The 17741-nt window shown below is 35.7% G+C and overlaps 1 protein-coding gene across 1 annotated transcript; it reads left to right on the top strand.

Moving 5' to 3' along the window:
* The first annotated feature begins 13748 nt into the window (after nucleotides 1–13748).
* LOC116752704 (chromobox protein homolog 1-like) lies at nucleotides 13749–16190 on the top strand. The gene is made up of 2 exons (XM_032629442.1): nucleotides 13749–13763; nucleotides 15224–16190. Exons 1-2 carry the CDS (start codon nucleotides 13749–13751, stop codon nucleotides 15785–15787), a joined length of 579 nt encoding a protein of 192 aa, XP_032485333.1. The 3' UTR covers nucleotides 15788–16190.
* The last annotated feature ends 1551 nt before the right edge of the window (nucleotides 16191–17741 follow it).

The raw sequence follows: 17741 nt of genomic DNA, 5'->3' as shown, positions 1-17741 counted from the left end.
GGATTCCCTTGTGTGTTATTTGTTGTTTTTCCCTTGCTGCTTTTAATATGCTTTCTTTGTATTTAATTTTTGACAGTTTGATTAATATGTGTCTTGGCGTGTTTCTCCTTGGGACTCTCTGTGCTTCCTGGACTTGATTAACTATTTCCTTTCCCATATTAGGGAAGTTTTCAACTATAATCTCTTCAAATATTTTCTCAGTCCCTTTCTTTTTCTCTTCTTCTTCTGGAACCCCTATAATTCGAATGTTGGTGCATTTAATGTTGTCCCAGAGGTCTCTGAGACTGTCCTCAGTTCTTTTCATTCTTTTTTCTTTATTCTGCTCTGCAGTAGTTATTTCCACTATTTTATCTTCCAGGTCACTTATCCATTCTTCCGCCTCAGTTTTTCTGCTATTGATCCCATCTAGAGTACTTTTAATTTCACTTATTGTGTTGTTCATTGTTTCTTGTTTCATCTTTATTTCTTCTAGGTCTTTGTTAACTGTTTCTTGCATTTTGTCCATTCTACTTCCTAGATTTCGGATCATCCTTACTATCATTATTCTGAATTGTTTTTCAGGTAGACTGCCTATTTCCTCTTCATTTGTTAGGTCTGGTGCATTTTTATCTTGTTCCTTCATCTGCTGTGTGTTTTTCTGTCTTCTCATTTTGCTTATCTTACTGTGTTTGTGGTCTCCTTTTTGCAGGCTGCACGTTCTTAGTTCCCATTGTTTTTGATGTCTGTCTCCAGTGGCTAAGGTTGTTTCAGTGGGTTGTGTAGGCTTCCTGGTGGAGGGGACTAGTGCCTGTGTTGTGGTGGATGAGGCTGCATCTTGTCTCTCTAGTGGGCAGGTTCACGTCTGGTGGTGTGTTTTGGGGTGTCTGTGGCCTTATTATGATTTTAGGCAGCCTCTCTGCTAATGGGTGGGGTTGTGTTCCTGTTTTGCTAGTTGTTTGGCATAGGTTGTCCAGCACTGTGGCTTGCTGGTCGTTGAGTGAAGCTGGGTGCTGGTGTTAAGATGGAGGTCTCTGGGAGATTTCTGCCGTTTAATATTATGTGGAGCTGGGAGGTCTCTTGTTGACCAGTTTCCTGAAGTTGGCTCTCCTACCTCAGTGGCAGAGCCCTGACTCTTGGCTGGAGCACCAAAAGCCTTTCATCCACACGGCTCAGAATAAAAGGGAGAAAAAGTGGAGAGAATAATTAGAAGTATGGGGAAAGAAAGAAGGAAAGGAGGAAAGGAAGGAAGGAAGAAAGAAGGAAAGAAAGGAGGGAGGGAGGGAGGGAAAGAAGGAAAAAAGACAGAAAGAAAGAAGATACAGTAAAAATAAAATAAAGTATAATATAGTTATTGAATTTAAAATATTTAGAAAAAAATAAAAAGGGATTGATAGAACCTTAGGACAAATGTTGGAAGCAAAGCTATACAGAGAAAATCTTACACAGAAGCATACACGTACACCTTCACAAAAGGAGGTAAAGGGGGAAAAATCATAAATCTTGTTCTCAGAGACCACCTCCTCAATTTGGGGTGATTCGTTGTCTAAAGGAGGGAAGGAAGGAAGGAAGGAAAGAAAGAAAGAATGAAGGTAAAGTATAATAAAGGTATTACAATTAAAATTAATTATTAAGAAAAAAATTTTTTTAAATAACCATGGACGGATAGAGCCCTAGGACAAATGGTGGAAGCAAGAGTATACAGACAAGATCTCACACAGAAGCATACACGTACACATTCACAAAAAGAGGAAAAGGGAAAAAAATCATAGATCTCGCTCCTAAATTCCACCTCTTCAATTTGGGATCATTCCTTGTCTATTCAGGTATTCCACAGATACAGGGTATATCAAGTTGATTGTGGAGCTTTAATCCGCTGCTTCTGTGGCTGCTGGGAGAGATTTCCCTTTCTCTTCTTTGTTCTCACAGCTCACAGGAGCCCAGCTTTGGATTTGGCCCTGCCTCTGCGTTTAGGTCGCTGGAGGGCGTCTGTTTTTTGCTCATACAGGACGGGGTTAAAGGAGCCGCTGATTCGGTGTCTCCGGCTCACTCAGGCCGGGGGTTGGGGGAAGGAGGGGCACTGCGTGCGGGGCAGGCCTGCGGCGGCAGAGGCCGGCGTGACGTTGCTCCAGCCTGAGACCTGCCGTGCGTTTTCCCGGGGAAGTTGTCCCTGGATCCCGGGAACCTGGCAGTGGCGGGCTGCACAGGCTCCGCGGAAGAGGGGTGTGGAGTGACCTGTGTTCGCACACAGGCCCCTTGGTGGCGGCAGCAGCAGCCTTAGCGTCTCCTTGTTCCCAGTCTTAGAGGAAAAGCTTCTAGTTTCTCAGTGTTAAGTATGATGACACCTGTAGGATTTTTGTGAATGTTCTTTATTAGATTTAGGGAGCTCTTTCACCTCTATTTTAGTTTGTTGAAAATTTTTTATTATGGATAGTTGTTGAATTTGGTCGTATGCCTTTGTGTCAATCAATATGATTATATGACCTTCTTCTTTATTAATCTGTCATGTGGTGAATTACATTGATTTTTGAATGTAGAACAGCTTTGCCTACCTGGAGTAAGTCCCACCTGACTGTGGTATAGAATTATTTTTATGTATTTTCAAATTTCATTTGATAATATTTTATTGAGAAATTTTACATCTATGCTTGTAAGAGGTACTGATTTTCAGTTTTCCTTTCTGTAATATCTTTACCTGATTTTAGTGTTAGGGTAATGCAGGCTTCATAGAATGAGTTAAGAATGTTCCTTCTCTTTCTACTTTTTGAAAGAGATTGTGGATAAATAGTACAATTGCTATTTTTAAATGTTTGGTAGAATTCACTGTGGTGGTCTGAGAACATACTTTTTATTATTATATTCTTTAAAATATTCAGGGTATAGACCCAGTAGTGGGATTTCTGGGTCATATAGTAATTCTATTTTTAGTTTTTTAAGGAACCTCCTTATTGTTCTCCATAGTGGCTGTATCAATTTACACTCCTACCAAAAGCGCAAGAGGTTTCCCTTTTCTCCACACCCTCTCCAGCATTTATTTTTTCTAGATTTTTTGATAATGGCCATTCTGACTGGTGTGAAGTGTCTGTCATACAGAGTGAAGTAAGTCTGAAAGAGAAAATCAAATACCTTATGCTAATGCATACATATGGAACTAAACACACACAAAAAATAATGGTACTGATGAACCTAGTGGCAGGGCAGAAATAAAGATGCAGATATAGAGAATGGACTTGAGGACACGGAAGTGGGAGGGGGAAGCTGGGGTGAAGTGAGAGTAGCATTGACATATATACACTACTAAATGTAAAATAGATAGCTAGCGGGAAGAAGCAGCAGAGCACAGGGAGATCAGCTTTGTGCTTTGCGATGACCTAGAGAGGAAGGATAGGTTTGGTGGGAGGGAGGCTCAAGAGGGAGGGGATATAGGGATATATGTGTGCCTATGTCTGGTTCACTTTCTTGTACAGCAGAGGCTAGCACAGTATTGTGAAACAATTATACTCCAATAAAGATGTGTAAAAAAAAAATTAAGGTAGGTCTTATGGCCTAGACTGTGGTCTATCTTGGTGAATGTCCCATGTGAACTTGAGAAGAACATGTATTATGCTGTTGTTAGATGGAGCATTTTATAAATGTCAGTTATTAAGTTGAGTCATAGTGTATTCAGGTCAACTATATTCTTACTGATTTTCTGACTGCTTGATTTATAAATTGCTGAAAGAGTAGTCTTGAAGTCTCAGACTCTAATAGTTTATTTGTCTACGACTCCTTGCAGTTTTTCAGTTTTTGCACTAAATATTTTTGATACTCTTGTTATGTTGATACACAATAAGAACACCCTATTATGTCTTCTTGGAGAATTGATCATTGTATTATTATGTTATGCCCTCCTTCACCCCTAAAAATATCTCTTATTCTAAAGTATACATTGTTTGAAATTAATATAGCTACTCCAGCTTTCTTTTGATTGATGGTGTGGTATATCTTTCTCTATCCTTTTACATTTAACTTGTGTCTTTATGCTTAAAGTGGTTTCTTGTGGACAACATTTAGTTTGGTCTTCTTTATCCACTATGACCAAGTCTTTCTTTTAGTTGGTATATTTAGTTATTTCCTATTTAAAGTGATTATTAATATATTTGGATGAATATCTACTATTTTTGTAACTATTTCTGGTTGCACTTGTTTCTCTTTCTGCCTCATTATACCTTCTTTGGTTTTATGTGAATATTTTGTATGATTCCATTTGATCTCCCTTTGCATATCAGTTGCCCCAAAGTTTACATTATACATTTTTAACTATTTATGTCTACCTTCAAAAATACTCTGTAGGTTCATATGTAGTGCAAGTACCTTATAACAGAGTATTACAAATTCTTTTCTCATCCCTTATGACACTGCAGTCATTCATTTGCTTATCTACATGTTAAAACCATTGAATATATCCTTACTAGTATCACTGTAAACATAGGTATCTTTCAGATTAATTAAAAATGAACAAAATTAAAGAGTTTTTTACCTTTATTAATTCTCTGACCCTTCCATTTTTTTATGTAGATTAGAGTTTATTATTATATTTGTTTTCTATTGCTACTGCAATAAATTAACCCCAACTTAATGACTTAAAGCAACACAAACTATTGTCTTATAGTTCTAGAACTTCGAAGTCCAAAATGTGTCTTATGAAGCTAAAATCAAGGTGTAAGCAGAGCTGAATTTCTTCTAGAAGTTTTATGTGAGAACATGCTACTAGAGGCTGTCTGCATTCCTTGGATCATGAACATGTCATTCCAAGCTATTTCATAGCTCCTTCTCTGACTCTTGTCTGAATCTTTTCCTTATAAGGACCCTTGAGATTAGATTTATCCCACAGGGTTAATCCAGAATAATGACACCATTTAGAGATCCTTAATCCAACATGCAAAGTCTGTTTTGCATGTAACATAACATATTCATTAGTTAAGAGAATCAGGACATATTCTCTTATCATAGTCCCTCTTCTGGACCCCATATGCTCACATCTATCACACATGTAAAATACACTCACTCCATCCAAATATTTTCCAAAGTTTCAACAAAATACGTAATCAATTTAAGGCTCAAAAATTTCATCTAGATCTCATCAGCTCAAAAATTTCAAATTTCGTCATCTAAATCATTTAAATCATGGGTGAATCAGACTCTTAACATGATTTAATTTGGGGCAAAATTTTTCTCCATTGGTGCATCTGTGAAATCAGAAAACATGTTATTTACTACCAAAAGGCAAAGATGGAACAACTGTGAAGTACAGACTTCCCCTTTTAAAAAGGGAGAAAATAGAAAGAAAATGAAGTCAGTGCTCTCAAGACATTTAAAAATCCAGGTGGGAAAGTAACATTAGATTTCGACTTGGGAATAAACCTCTGTGGGATCATAGCCACGACTCCTTCCCCTGTGCTGAAACTCTGCCCTCTGGGCTCAGATTTCCACCCTCAGAATCATCTTTATTTTTTTCTGAAAATAAAGCCTGTTGGCAGAATTACCTTATCAACCCATTTTCTACATATAGAATTTGGGGATTCCAAAGTCTTCTCTAATTTCATATTTTTTTTTTCTCTTTCAGGTCAAGGTGTCAGTGTTTCTGGTGGCATAAAATTATCAACCTTATGGATGTCCTGCATATGTAATGGGGATTTATTGGACAATAGGCTTCTTTAAAGAACTTTTCTGGATAATCTCATTTCTATTTCTAGTTTCTGCTAAGATGTCTGAATATATCTAGGAGTCACATGCTAAATCTTTCCAAAGTACCTTTTGTGTGACAGAATGCTCTGAACCTTTGGTTCTTCTAAGGTATTTGAAAAATACAGTCCAGCTACATTCTCAGGTTTTTCTTTGGATCATGCTTTCCTGACAGTGAAATGTTTAAATATTACCTTTTATTCTTCTATAAAAGCTTCTCAAATCATCAAGTTCTGGCTTCTTTTTGTTTATCAATTCTTCCTTCAATTTATCTCTTTCTTTTTTGAATCTACTATAAGCCGTAAGGAGAAATAAGGCCATACCGTCAACACTTTCTTAGAAGTATAACCAGCTCAATATTGTATTTCATCACTTTCTGCATAATTTAGGATGTAATTATTTCATGCTTTCTGCCACTGTATAATAAGGGTCTCTTTTCCTACAGCTTCTAATGAAATGTTCCTCACTTCCTCCTGAGCCTTCACCAGCAGCACTTAGTATCCATATTCCTACCAACAGCTTATTTATAGTGATATAGATATTCTCTTAGACAATATATGTTTTCTTTAGCATGTTTCTCACTTTCTTCTAAGCTCTCACTAGCAGAATCATTAACATTCATATTTATACTAACAATGTTCAAGGCAATCTAGGTTTTCCTATTATGCTCCTTAAAATGCTTTCAACATTTACCCATTGCTCAATTCCAAAGTCTGTACGTTAAGTATTTTTTCTATCTATCTATCTATCTATCTATCTATCTATCTATCTATCTATCTATCTACTTATCTATCTATCTATCATCTACTCTCCAGATACCAAAAATCTGTATTATTTTCCTATTGTTACTGTAACAAATTATCTCAAGCTTAGTGGCTGGTGATTATTTATTATCTTGCTCTTTCTTATCTTTAAAGTAGTAAGATATATTTAGTAAGATAATATAAAATATACTATCTTACTTCTCTGACCAACAGAAGTCAGAAACGTATCTTATGGGGCTAAAATCAAGGTTATCTCAAAGCTACATCCCTTCTGAAGGCTCTAGGGGAGAATTTATTTCTTTCCTTTTCCAGTTTCTAGAGCCTGTTCTCATTCTTTGGCTCATAGCCATATCACTATGACCTCTGCCTCTGTTACATCTTCTTTTCCAACACCTCCACCTCCTTCTTTTTCTTATATCGACCTTTGTGATTACATTGGGCCCACTTGGATAAGCTGGGAAAATTTCTCTATCTCAAAATTCTTATTTTAATCATATGTGCAAAGTCCTTATTTGTGTGTAAGATAACATATTCACTTAATAAGGGGATTAGAATGTGGACCTCTCTAGATGGTCATTATTTTGCCTGGTACACTGACTTATATCATTTTCCATGAAGAATTTTTAAAAAAATACTCTTGCAGGACAGGTATGCTGGTGATGGGTTTCTTCAGTTTTTATTTGCCTGAAAAATGACTTATTTCCCCTTTACTTTTGAAGGATAATTTCATTGGACATAAAAATTCTAAGTTGGTGTTTTTTTTTCTTTCAATACTTTGAAAATTTTACTCCACTCTCCCCTTGTCTACATGGTTTCAGAGAAGAAGTCAGCTGTAATTCATATTCTTATTCCTTTATAGGCAGGGTTTTATTTTTCTCTCTTCTTTCAAAATTTTCTTTTTCTTTTTTTGATGTTTGAATATAATACTTTTATATGTATATTTTTTTGTTATTTGCTCTGCTTTGCATTCTCTGTGCTTCTTGGATCTGTGGTCTGATGTTTGTAACTAATTTTGAAAAATTCTTGGCAATTGTTACTTCAAATATTTCTTCTACTCCATTCTTTATTCTTTTTCTAGTATTTATCTGTGTGTATGCTACATTTTTCAAAATTGCCTCATAGTTCTTGAAGGTTCTGTTTTTTAAAAATTATTTTCCATTTTTAATTTCTGAAGTTTCTATTGACATATCTTCAAACTTATTGACTAGTTCTTTCACCATGTCCAGACTAGTCTTGAGTTCACCAAAGACACTCTTCATTTATGTTATATAGTTTTAAATTTCTCTTATTTTTCCTTTGATTCCTTCTTATAGTTTTCATCATTCTGCTTACATTATCCATCTTTTCTGCATACTGTTTACTTTCTCCATGGCCTCTTAAAATATTAATCATAGTTATTTAAAATTTCTTGTAAAATAATTCCAAAATCTGTGTAATATCTGAGTCTGGTCCTGATGCTTGCTTTTTCTCTTCAGACTGGGATTTTTCTTATATTTAGGATTTCTTGTGATTTTTTTTTAAAGCCAGGATGATGTCTTGGATAATAGGAGCAGAGTTAAAAGAACTATGTAGTATAAAGTTTTACAGTAATATGGTTAGGATTTAGTCTTTGTTTAATGCTTGCTCTGGCTATAGATACCAGAGGCTTCAAATTCACCTAGTGACTATTTTGTCTTATCCATTACCTTAGGTTTCCACTAAGAAATCTTCCTCAGGTAGAGTCTATGTCTTTTAGCTCTTTTACCTGTAATTCTTTATTATTACACTGGAACTTTATTTTTGTGGATATAAGGTGTAGGAGAGGGGAAACATTCTATAATCTTTTGATACATCTTAATCTTTTAGTGGGTTGAGATTGTGTTCCTGAGCTGTAACATTTATTAGTGTTTTTTAGTTGTTTTTCCCCTTAGATGAGACAGGTTGGGTAAAAGTGGTTACAGATGGGAAAATATCATTTTCCCAGATGGCATAAGTCTGTGGGTAAAGTATTTTTCTCTCTCCATGACTAATGACTAGAGCTACCAAGGACTCTTTCTTGACTCTTCAATGTGAGAACATAGTGAGGATTTTTTTTTTTTAGCATCTTTATTGGGGTATAATTGTTTTACAATGATGTGTTAGTTTCTGCTGTATAACAAAGTGAATCAGCTATACATATACATATATCCCCATATCTCCTCCCTCTTGTGTCTCCTTCCCATGCCTCCCTCCCACCCTCCCATAGTGAGGCTTTTGGTCAATCTACCTGACTCCCCCAGGAGTTCCTCATTCATCCCACACCGAAACTTCAACAATTCGTCAAAATTATCATTTAGATATTCCTACCAGTTTATGGCTCCACTGGCTTCTGCTCCAAATAAGTAGATCTCTGCTGTTGATTCTCTGCATTTGCCTCCCTCCTTAGATATCAGAGTGACAGTTTGTCCTGTAACTTATATTCTCTTATGAGTCCAAAAAAGTAATTTATTTTCAGTTTGTCCAGCTTTTTGTTGTTATAATGGTGGAAGTGAGCAAAAATTAAATGTTTCAGAATATAGACCAAACTAGCATTGATATAATATATTTAAACAATTAGAGTACAGGTTGTAATAACTTCAGTAATTTGAAAATGAACTCTAGGGGGAACTTTTTATTGTTTATATCTTTCTGTAGTATAAAATAAATAATTCTTTGGCGGACTTTTGATCTAACTTCATTTATCAGGCAGTTCTACACTGGGAGGAGTTATTTTTTTAAATGTGTTTTTGTATATTTGATATATTTTGATAAATATTCCTGAAGGAAGTGGAGAGAAAGAGATCTTTAATTAGTAAGAAAAAAGTATCTCTCAGAAATGTCAATAATGAAATAATTTGTAGGTGAGTTGTTATAACATCAATGACTAAGTATCCAGGAATTTTTTCTTCACCTTGACCATAGTCCAAATTCCTCAACTGAAGACACTACTACATCAGTTGTGTTTTCCTCTTATTCTAAGGTATTTTTTTGGCTACAGGGATGTGGCTAAAATACTCACTGTCATTCCTTAAATGACGTATTAAGGAAAAGTCTAACATGTCTCAGATAAGTTGGAAAAAATATGAACAAAAATGTGTCTACCCTATTCAGAACAACTAAAATGCCTTAAGAAAGACCATGTTAAACATGGACTAAGTATGGAATGTATGCAAAAATACTAGAACAAAAATAAAGGCAGACATAAAGTGTAGAAAGGACAGAAGAATTCATTGTAGAAGAAAATACAAGTGAAAGAACAAAAGAGAAGAATTTTTCCCACAAAAGTTTCATGCTATAGAAAAACGTAAAGGGAATATGATTTTAATGAGAGAAGACATCAAATATGAGATAATTAAAAATGTGAATGATCTGAAAGGAGAGCTTGTAAATTAAGTGTATAGAAGACTAAAGTGACACCATTACAGAACTAATTAAGTAGAAGCTACAGGGAACAGATTAGACAGTGTGAGAAAATAAAATTAGCAATGTAGAAAGCCATGAAGTAGTCCCAGTAAAATGAAGGAGAATAGATAAAATAATCAAAAATATGTTAATATCCATGGTATGTAGGAAATGTTGATCCAAAATAAAGATTAATAGTGAGACCAAAGTGAAAACCCATCAAATTAAATTTTAAAATAATTATATAATAGTAGAAAACATTTCTGAAATTAAAAATAATACCCCAGATCAAAAGCACACTGTTTTCAAAAAATTCATTAGAAGAACAATTTCAAGACATTTTGGTAAAGTGATTAGATTTCAAGGATAAAGAAAGAATTCATTAGGTATCCAAGAACTTACAAAGGGAATAAATCTACTTGGGCTCAAATACATCCATGGAAAAATGACATGCCAGAAGATAATAGAACAATATTTACAAAATTCTAAGGGCAAATTATGTCTTGAGAATATTATAACCAGGCAAGTTATTATCCAAGTACAAAATAGGAACACTGGTATAATTAATTATATAAAAACTCAGAGAGTATATTATCCCTCAGCCATCTTAGAATGAAACTATGTGAAAGACAAATGAAAAAAACATTGTAAAAGAACTGAATGGTGAACTTTGAATCCATGTATACAAAAAATAGAGTAAATATTGTGAAAATATTTTCTAAAAGGTAATTTAAACAATCAAATGGCAAAAATATAATATATTAAAAAGAATAATAGTTGTTAATTTTTAGATTAATATTCTACAATACAATTGTTAAGTTTTCCTACTGCATATTTTGGAATATGACAAAATTTTAAAATAGTTCAAGTTTTGTTAAAAATGCAGGAATTCTTTATCTGAAGAAAGACTGTTTCATGATATGAACAACACTTAATTTTATGAAATATAGAACATTAATGAAATTCATTGGAGCATCTTAGTTTTTAGAGAAAAAATCTGTTTGCATATACCAACCCTGTATAAAGACTGCAATGCTCTTAGATGGTTTAGAAAAAGACAGAAGCAAAGCTCTTAATACTTAAAGCTGTTTGGCAAGCATCCTACCCACAGGGCTAAGCATTAATTTAGTGGTTATTTATTTAGAGCTTAAAGATGCAAGGTGCTATGCTAAGCATTTTGACACTGTCCTTAAATACTGAAGTTCACATTGGACTATAGGACTTTTAATATAAACAGTTTCAATTTCTTAAAGTTCAATTTCTGTTCAATTTCTTAAAGTTAGCACAGGTATCAAGTACAGTGAAATATCTACGAAGTCTAAGATAAATTTTTGGTGTAGTGGTTTGGTCAAACACTGCAGAAAAGTGGAACTTGAGTTGCACTTGGATGGGTTGTTGTGTTTAGAGAGGCAGAGATGAGGGTGGAGCATTATAAATTTGGAAGATAGTATAGTAAAGGCACAATGGAAGAAAAAAATTAGGTTCATTAAAAAGCTAGAGTGAGGAGTTCATAAAAGAAATATTAGAATATAACAGTGGAAAAGTAGGTGGAATTAGGTTCAACTGTCAAGAGCCTGGAGTGCCAGTGAAATAGTTTGGACTGTTTAGTACTGGAAGCATAGTCTTTGCAGAATTTGAGTGTGTATAGAGGATCAAAGGAAGGTAAAGGTTTTGTAAAGATTAATCTACTGGCAATGGAGAGGGTTGCTAAATAAATAACTTTATTAATTAATAAATTAATTCACAGTCTGGTTGGAACTGTTTCTATGAAGCGAGGGTTGTCTTCCACAACTCACTGGGTTTCCTGTGAAAGAAACAGAGGTTTGACTTTTCTTTGTTTATTTGTTTGTTTGTTTGTTTGTTTGTTTCAAGTACATAAATGTTTAAATTTTATTGTCAAATTATTGAGTATTTTTCTTTTCTGATTTATCCCCATTCCTTCCTTTTTTTTTTTTTTTTTTTTTTTTTTTGGCTGTGCGGCCTACAGGGGTCTCATTCCCAGACCAGGGACTGAACCTGGGCTACAACAGTGAAAGAACCAGTCCTAACCACTAGACCACTAGGGAACTCCCCCAATTCTTTTAATAACTCAAAGGTTCTTTTCTATCTCTGGATTAGTTGAGTATTCACTTATAATTTTTCTATGTTTCTGATTATTTCTAATTATGCTTAGTTCTCTAATCTATCAAGAATGTGTTTTGTTAAAAGTTTTTAAATGATGATATATTTATACAGCTATTGTAACATACTTAGTGAATATGCCTACTTTTCTACATATATGTGAGATCTATCTTTATTATTTATGACATGTATTTACATGGAAAGATCTATTTCCAGAACATGTTTTTCTTTCCATCTGCCTTGTTGACCTCTCCAGGTCAACACTGTGTATTCAATTTCCCCACCATGCACTAAAATATAATTGCTGTTTTATTGTCTGTATGCTTGAATACCTTTCTACTCAGTAGGATTCATGGACCAGTAGCATCAGCATCTCCTGGAAGCTTATTGGAAAATTGACTTAGATCCCAGCCCAAATAAGTGAATTAAAATTTACATTTAAAAAAAATGTTCCCCAGTAATTTGAGTGAGCATTAAAATTTGAGAAGTCCTGCCTTACTAAACTACAGCTCTTTGAGAGCAACAATTGTTTATCTTGTTCACCATCATATCTTCCTCTCCTTGGATAGTGCCTGGCATATAGTATTTGCTCAGTAAATATTTGAGTGAATAAGTGAATTAAGTATTTTAATAATATAAATAAAAAGGTACTTGTGAATTATTACTAAAGAACATAAACATGTCCATTTTAATGAACAGAACACAACTTTGGGGAGCTATATGAGGGTTTACTAATGCTTATAGTGCTGGTGAAAAAAAGAGGTATAGATTGTGACTTGTCTTCACTTTTTTGAAATTTTGTATATCATAATCCATAGAAATTTATTCTTACCACAGGACAAAATTCAACCTGCCTGCACATAAAAGTTGAGTTTAAGACTTCCATTTTTCCCAATGCATGAAAAACTATAGAAACATTTCCTGAAGTTTCTTCAGGAAACTTCCTTTTCTGATGAGGCATTCTTTCTCTGTATTCTTATAGTCATTGTCCTTATTCCTTATGCCCCACTCACAGCTTAGTTTATCTTTCTGTCTGTTCACTATATTATCCTTCTAAGGGCAGGGACCTTTTCTAATTATTTTTGAAACTTCAGACTGAGAATATCCATGTATTGATTCATTTCATTCTTACCAGAAAAAAACTCTTCATTTTATAAAGATCATAAGTGAATTTATAAATGTTTTTATTTTCCCAATTTGGTCATTGTTATGCTGTTATCAGAACACAGTTTGATTATTCAGTTTCTCACTACACAAAAACATCAACTCTCACCACATTTATTTTACTGTTATGGTTATTGCAATAGTCATAAAAACTAAAGAATGTTAAAAAACATGTGTTTACAGAACTTAAACAATTACAAAAACTTTACACATCTTTCATCACTTGATCTCCAAACTAACTCTTTAGGGTAGACATCATTATCATGATTATCCCAAGCATATGCAAAAGTGGAGACCTGAATGGCTAAGTACCTAGTAAGCTGTGGAGCTGAGACTGAATTTTCAGTTTCAGACTGTAAATTTTAAAACGTTTCTATTTCATAATGAGAGAAACTATATGGTACCTAAACTAGAAGGTTAAATGGTTTCTTTATAGAAGGAGTTCTGGAGACAACATAAAACAGAAGAAAACAATGCCTCATTTCTCTGGAAATTTTATTATGTGCTGTAAACAAAAGACAATAAATACCCTTTAAGATAACTCATCAACTTATTAATAAATCATCCTTTTGTGACTCCTTAATTTTCCTATGTGAACCCATGTATTCTTGTAAGGTAAGAAGAGTGTACAAAAGGTTTAGTTTTAGCTTTACTCAAAGAATCATTAGAAATGTTTAGATATTTGCTTATTGTAAAATTCCAAACAAGTTCTTTATATTTGTTAGATTAGTGGATATAGAGCCAACATTGTCTAGTAGGTCTGAGGTGGGGCTCATGTATTTCATGTATTCAAAGATGCCATCATTTATAAAACTTGTTAATTTAATATTAAATTTGGTGGCAATGCCACTTCATTGAATGTATGACAAAATTTTAAGATGTCTTCCACTTTCAGAGGAATCTTATGAAAGAGGAAATCCAGTTTTTTATTCTGCTACCAGCATGAAAGTGACTAAGCCAACCAGGGACTTTTGCTCTTTGTCCATTTCAGTGTATCATTTAGAGAGCACAGTCAGTGCTCAATAGAGGCATCAAGTGAAATCAGCATCATGGCAACACAAATTGATTCCTTATGTGAAAAAAAATTCCCACACTGCTGATGGACAATTTAATATCGTAGTTTCCATGTTATTTCCCTGGAACCTAAAGTAGATTTAATTAGGTCCTGGTTCATTGTTCAATATGACTCCGAGTTTTACTATATCATTTTGTCATTGAATGAATAAATTACTCAGAAGCAATTAACATTAATGGCATGATTATAGTGATAACCCCCTCAATTGAGAGGTTTTCAGCTTCAAGTTATTGAATACACAACCCAAAGTGGACATTAATTATATTAGAGAATACAAAGTACAGATGCAGGGTGGTTCCAGGGTTGGTTCAGCATCTCAGTGGTACAATCCATGTGCTGGGTGTTTTCCACCTCCACACTTTGCTGCACTCCTATCAGCCCAGTGCAATTGCATATGTCCAAAATGGTCACAGCAATTCCTGGCACTGCAGGGAAACATGATCATGACCACACCGTCTGAAGGAGAAGAAGAGAATTTTCACCCTGAGTGTGCTTTTATTAAAGCAGAAAACCTTTCCACATGCTCAGACTTCACCCCGAGGACATTCACATTTCTTACTTTTTAGGAGCAATTAATTTTGTTTATTTGACAATAATTTATGATCATAAAGCTATGAAGTTCAGGAAATTACTAAAATATGTTTAAAAATAGCAGATGCAGTTCTTGCTTTCATATCTAATATCTTACAACAGACTGTTTTAACAAATAATTTGTGAAGTGCTAGTATAATCTCCAAAAATATGTCTAATTTAATCTATGAAGTGAAGAAACTAATATAAAATACTCATTAAAGAGTTAATGGGGTTCGGCTGAGGGGAGGGCCGTTGGCCGGGGCCTGCGGTACGCCGCTTCAGTGAGGGGCTCAACCACGGTCAACCGGCTTGTTGCTTTTCTGGTCGCCACTCCCCTGGCCAGCCCGACAAGACGCGCTAGTAACGCGGCACCGATTTCTCTCGGGCTCGTGGGCGCTGCTCTGAGCAGCGTCACCCTTTATACCAGAAAGCTGGCGGGCACTATGGGGAAAAAACAAAACAAGAAGTGGAGGAGGTGCTAGAAGAAGAAGAATATGTGGTGGGAAAAGTTCTTGACCGTCGAGTGGTAAAGGGCAAAGTGGAGTACCTTCTAAAGTGGAAGGGGTTCTCAGATGAGGACAACACATGGGAGCCAGAAGAAAACCTGGATTGCCCCGACCTCATTGCTGAGTTCCTGCAGTCACAGAAAACAGCACACGAGACAGATAAATCAGAGGGAGGCAAGCGCAAAGCTGATTCTGATTCGGAAGATAAGGGGGAGGAGAGCAAACCAAAGAAGAAGAAAGAAGAGTCAGAAAAGCCACGAGGCTTTGCCCGGGGTTTGGAACCGGGGCGGATTATTGGAGCTACAGACTCCAGTGGAGAACTCATGTTCCTGATGAAATGGAAAAACTCTGATGAGGCTGACCTGGTCCCTGCCAAGGAAGCCAATGTCAAGTGCCCACAGGTTGTCATATCCTTCTATGAGGAAAGGCTGACGTGGCATTCCTACCCCTCAGAGGATGACGACAAAAAAGATGACAAGAATTAACTCTCCTGAGTACCAGCCCCTGTCACATCTGACTGTGGGTTTCAGGTGGGGAAAGAAGGAGTTCTACTTGTCTTGACACCGTAGAGGGGGCTTGAGAAGATGTCCTTTGAAGAGCCAGTATAGTTTCTGTGCCCTACAGCAGCCCAAGTGCTTTAAAGCCGCTCCATGATGTATAGTTTGCACACCCATCCCAGTGGAGGGGAAGGAGGGTCAGTGTTTCAAGGCAACACATTCTGAACTTTGCTGAGAAAAGCAAAGGGCCTTCTATGAAGGACAAAACTTGCAGAATGCGATGTGGGAGAGCAAAAGATACTGCAGATCTTCAAAGAGCATCTCCACAACCCACAGCCTTCTTCCCAATAGTGTTAACTCTGCATTTTTACAGCGTAGCATGTATGTAGTTTTTGGCTGTTTCTGGTGTGTTATTTGGGGTGGGAGGGATGGGGTGGGGAAGAAGGGAGATGGGTTAGGATCATTTTTGTTAAAATTTGGGGCCTGTTGGGGGGAAATGGTGAAAGAAAGGAAAGAACAACTAATGATGATTTGGTTCTGTGTCCAGAATATTTCATCCTTTCAAAAACTGTCATTGGCAACCTAAATGAGGACTGTGAGAGACTGTTTAAAAGCTGTGAATGCCTGAAACTTAGAAGCCAAGGTGTTGCCTGCCTGAGCTTAATGCTGTTCCCAAAAAGCATTAAGCTTTGGTAACTTCTTAACTTCCCAATTCAGAAGTTACCAAAGCTGCCATTTGGGGGATGGAAACTGGTTGAGGAAAAGTCTTATTGGAGTGTATACACAGGCAGATCATTCTGTCTTAGAGGTGCTAATTCTTGAAATCGACAAGAAGACCCTTTCTTTTCCAATTTTGAAGTTATAAATGTCAGCTTCTCCATCCAAGCCACTGGCTCTGAAGTATTTGGGGAAGGGCAGAGGGTGGTATAGGAGATGGGAGAGTAGGCAAAGACAAGGGCCGGTGCTCTTAGGGTGGAAAACTCTTGGAGCCTCTGTTTTTTGAACTTTGAAACCATTGGTGGCAGGGTTCAGTCACTGACAGCACAAGTTCACTGAGTCACTTCAAGAGTTGAATGATTTCTGAAGCCCTGGTCTCAGGAGATTAAATTTTCATACTGGGGCAGTGGTTCACTTTAAAACAAAACACATTTTTTTAATCCTAAGAATTAACTAAAACCCAAAATGCTGTCTTGAATCATGAGATCCATCAGTTCTTGACATCATTTAGACCTGCATCTAGAACTCCGTTGTAAAATCTTTTTAGGCGTGTGTTAGGTTTCTGTGAAAACTTTTGTTTTTAAATGTTAAACTTCATACCAACACTGTCAGTTTTTGTCTTAATAAAACTATAGATTTATAAAAAAAAAAAAAAAGAGTTAATGGTTAGTGAAGGAATGTCAAACTACTTTTTCTCCCCGTGAGTTTTATCATAGTGACATTAATCTATGAGCATTTACATAGAATTGATATTGATAGGGTACACATTTTTTGGGTACACATTTTTTATCTCTTTCTCTCTTTCTTTTCCTCCTTTCCTTCCTTCCTTCTTTCCTCTCTCCCTACCTCCTTCCCTTTCTTTCTTTGCCATATAAGGTAAAATTCACAAGTTTGAGGAATTAAGATATGGGATATTTTGTGAGACATTTTTTGGCCTACCTACACAATGATTCACTCATTCATTTATTTACTTATGCATTTAATGAGTAAATACAACGGTTCAGGCACAGATGGTGGAGCTGTAACAGCGAACTAAATAGGAAAAGTCTTGCATTCTTGGAGTTTGCATACTAGTACAAGGGTTGGCAAATTTTTTCCATAAGGAGCAGATAGTAAATGTTATTTGCAGCCACACAGGTCTCTCTGTTGGAACCACTGAACTCTGCTATTGTAAGCAGGAAAAGAACCCCCAAATTCAGAAATGAATGGTGTGTGCAAATTCAAA

The sequence above is a fragment of the Phocoena sinus genome, chromosome 4 (genome assembly GCF_008692025.1).
Source record: "Phocoena sinus isolate mPhoSin1 chromosome 4, mPhoSin1.pri, whole genome shotgun sequence".
Lineage (NCBI taxonomy): Eukaryota > Metazoa > Chordata > Mammalia > Artiodactyla > Phocoenidae > Phocoena > Phocoena sinus.
This window is presented reverse-complemented; position numbering and strand designations above follow the sequence as displayed.